Here is a 3,847-nt window from a genome sequence, read left to right as displayed (position 1 = left end):
ATATTTCTAACTATTATAAATATTATTAAAAATAGATGTCCATTATACTTAGGGTATGTTTGGGGTGGAGTTTTAGGGGGAAAAGGATTAGGAAATTGGGTCAAATCGTGTTTGGCCCAAGGATTATGATAAATGGGGATTAGAGTTATCCTAATCCCTAAATAACCCTATCTTATCTTCTTTTTTACTTTCTTACAACCCTACATTACCCTACCCAAATAACCCAATTCAAATTTTATTATTATTTTTTAAATTACTGCAATCATAACTCTTACCCCCAAACACATATTATTATAAAACTACTATCATGATCCCTCCCCCAAACACATACTATCATAACACTACCTTTCATATTCTTTCCCCCAAAAACATATTACCATAACACTACCAATAATAATCTTTCCCCTAAACATATATTATCATAACACTAGGATTATCATAATCCTTTCCCCCATAACTCTTTCCATCCCTCAAACGCACCCGTTTGGAGGAAGGGTTGATTTAGAGAAGGGTTAGTGTTATGATAAAACTAGTGTTATGATAAACCTAGTTTTATCATAACCCTTGTTTGGAGGAAGAGTTTAAAAATGTAGTTTTATGATAAGAGGTGTTTGGGGGAAGGGTTATGTGGGAAGGGTTATGATAGTGTTATGAATAAAATGTGTTTGGAGGAAGGATTATGTGGGTAGGTTTATGGGAATTTTTTAATAAGATGTGTTTGGGGGAAGGGTTATATGGGTAGGTTTATGAAGATTTTATGATAGATGTGTTTGGGGGAAGGGTTATGTGGGTAGGGTTATAAATAAGTTTTTTTACTTGTTAATTTTTCTTTTTATAAATTCACATTGTAAATAAATTGACCAATTTCAAAATAATTTGCTAAGAAATTTTATATTGTTTTCTTCTATGTCTAATGTTATTAAATCGACCAATTTCAAAATAATTTGCTAAGAAATTGTACTAATTTTATTCTAAGACATTTTTTTACAAATACAAACCTAGCATCCTATGGTTGTTTTTAACATATTTCATTACGTGGTCTACTACATACGTCCATAATTATATTCATTAATTAAATTACTTAGCACTTTAACGCCATTGTATTCGAATTGTTTCTGTTTGGCTTAATTTAAAAAAATTTCAATTCCAAGGACGAGAATTTATGGTAGCAAGACATTGTTTCTGCAACCAACTCTAGCCAACGAACTTATGGTAGCAACAAAAAAGAAAAGGAGGGGAATTATTATGTCTAATTTTATCTTTGAAACATATCTCAAAAACACATTTGAGAAAGATAAAAAAATCAATACATTTCCAACTAGGCAATTCAAATTGATGGGATGATATCTTCCATGTTCAACAAGGTTTCTCAATTATAACAAATAAAATTGTGAATACAATAGATCCTGAAATTTTATAATAATCCTCACATAAGGGCCCTTCAATGACAACTTGCTGTGTACCAGAACCACCACCCTGCATAAATTGAATGTACCATGTTTAGTGTTTATGCTTAGAAGCAAAGCAAATATGTATTTCTTTTGGTTCAAATTCAATAAGCAACAGTAAGAGTCACATTCAAATTTATTTAGTTATTTTCCTCCATTTTTCTAAGAAGTTCTAACCTTTTGACTTGCATTTGTAACCTTGCGTAGGGTGAAATACTCGCCACATCTCAAAGCACCCCTAGGAAATTCAACCTGCATTGCATATATATAGGACGGCAATATTGTTCGCTTTTCTTACTAAATTGCAGATTTTAGTTCATACACATATCAAAAGGAGATATTTGTTTTCTTTCCTAGAGGTCCATAAGCAAAGGTACCTGTATTCCCTTGTTGGCAAGAAATTGTTTGAAGTTAGCCATTTTTAAATCACCAACAAGAACAGATTTATGAGCCGCAAGAGCCTTTGAGAGAGGAAATAAAGATAACGTTCCATTCTTAGTCTTCCCTACTTCAGCATCGAGCCAAAATCAACCTTCAAATACATGGGATAAGGATCAAGCCAAAATCAATCTTCAAATGCACCAAAACCTTCAAATAACAATGTAAATAACTAAGTAAAATCAACCAGTTGAATTATTGATTAAAGTATTTTTGTTGTAACAAGAACATGTATACTAAAACAACAAAAAACTATGGCAAGTACATGGGATAAGGAAATTTAAAATCCGATCAACTCAGAGAATTCTCAGAACATACCAACTTAGCTTAGTTGAACAAAACTTTCTTCCTGCAATCTATACTTATATAGGCACGTGCTTATTCATGCACAACAATCTATACTTATAAAGGCACATGCTTATTCATGCATAACACAAGTGCATTTGTAAGAAAACACCATACAAGCTTCAATGGAGCAACGTGGGCGAGTATTGATTTAAATAACTTGATTGTATCATCATATTGATCGAAGGAAAGATGATCGACCAAAAGCAAAATTAAGCATTTGAAGAAAAAAGTGATGGACCTGAATATATCTATATATATTGGTGACGGTAACATTAAATACACATTTGTATGACTTAAGCCGAACAATATAAACCTTAATAGAAATTTAACCAAAGATCAACTTACTGTCAAACTTGACATGAGCAACATCCTTTACATCAAATCTTCGTCCTAACCGATCTCTACAGCTATCGCAAAATTTGTAGTGAATAAATCTCCATAAAAGAAAAGTTTTGAGGCATAAACAATAGAGACACTAGTCTCATAATAATTTAACTCCATAGTCGGTAACATCGATTTACAATATCAAGAAAAATTAAAATAATAAAAAGCGGATTAAGAAACGTGTTTACTACTCAAAATTCAACTCCAATCCATGTTAAAAATAAACACAAACAGAAGATCGATCAGACTATGGAAATGATGATGCAGCGAACTATCGGACCAAAATTATATACATAGCGATGAAGAAAGTAGTAGAGCAGTACAATTCTGTAAATGAGAAAGTAAAAGACATAAGTACCGATCTCATAAAACGGCGATATCACTTTCGACGAGGCCACCAAACACGAAGATCTTCAAATTTCTGATGTTAACAGCGGAGTGGCCACTGAAACTTCACAGGAGTAATCCATGAAAATGATTGTAAAAAAAAATCGAAGAGAATTCGTAGAGAGAGAAAGAGATGGATGTCTGCGAGGTTTAGGAAGAGTTCTAGAGAAATCGAAGGGACAAGCTTTCACCCAGTAATGCATAGTTTCTTCTTTCGCTTTCCTCAGTTCACCTGAGACGGCAAACGCGAGAACTTCGTCAACATATAATTACAGAGGCCGCCCCCGGTAAAATTCCTTCTATACCAACGTTGTAGAGTGTTTTCACATACTTTTGCGCAAATAACGAATAATAGAGAGAATATTATAATCGAAGGAAGGTAGAAGGGAGGCGAAAACACCGGTTGAGAGGAGTAGAAACACGGGTTGAAAGGAGGTGAAAATACGGATTGAAGGTGGGCGAAAACACGGATTGAACGGAGCGGTAACAGGGATTGAAAGGAGAGTATGGAAACCCTAAAACTAGAGTTTCCATAATCTTTGGCCCAAACGGGGGTTAGGGTTGGGCTAACCTAAGCCCACAGTGTTAACCCTAACCCCAAACAGACCCTAGTGTTCATATAGCTATGTGTAACTCCCCTTCACATCCAATTTCTTTGCCATATATTTTGAAAATACTAACCCTTAGTGACCATGTAATCCACGTCATGATCATGTTTGCCAAATTGCTTATAAGTAATGGCAATTAGTGGACTTTGTTTGACACACAAATTGATTGAAACTCCATAGAACGGGAAGAAATGGGAGGAAATCGAAGAATTTTTATTTTCTTATTTTCTTAAT

General features: G+C 33.9%; 1 protein-coding gene across 1 annotated transcript; it reads right to left on the bottom strand.

Moving 5' to 3' along the window:
- Window positions 1-1,290: 1,290 nt before the first annotated feature.
- On the bottom strand, window positions 1,291-3,480 carry LOC127151111 (cleavage and polyadenylation specificity factor subunit 2-like). Its single transcript, XM_051090474.1, has 4 exons — window positions 2,977-3,480; window positions 1,826-2,036; window positions 1,626-1,700; window positions 1,291-1,476 (listed from the first exon to the last, which is right to left on the bottom strand). The coding sequence occupies exons 2-4, from the start codon at window positions 1,865-1,867 to the stop codon at window positions 1,357-1,359; spliced, it is 237 nt and encodes a 78-aa protein (XP_050946431.1). The 5' UTR covers window positions 1,868-2,036; window positions 2,977-3,480; the 3' UTR covers window positions 1,291-1,356.
- Between the last annotated feature and the right edge of the window lie 367 nt (window positions 3,481-3,847).

This window comes from Cucumis melo, chromosome 10 (assembly GCF_025177605.1).
Source record: "Cucumis melo cultivar AY chromosome 10, USDA_Cmelo_AY_1.0, whole genome shotgun sequence".
Taxonomy (NCBI): Eukaryota; Viridiplantae; Streptophyta; class Magnoliopsida; order Cucurbitales; family Cucurbitaceae; genus Cucumis; species Cucumis melo.
Note: the sequence above shows the minus strand (reverse complement) of the source record. Positions and strands in the feature narration are given on the sequence as shown.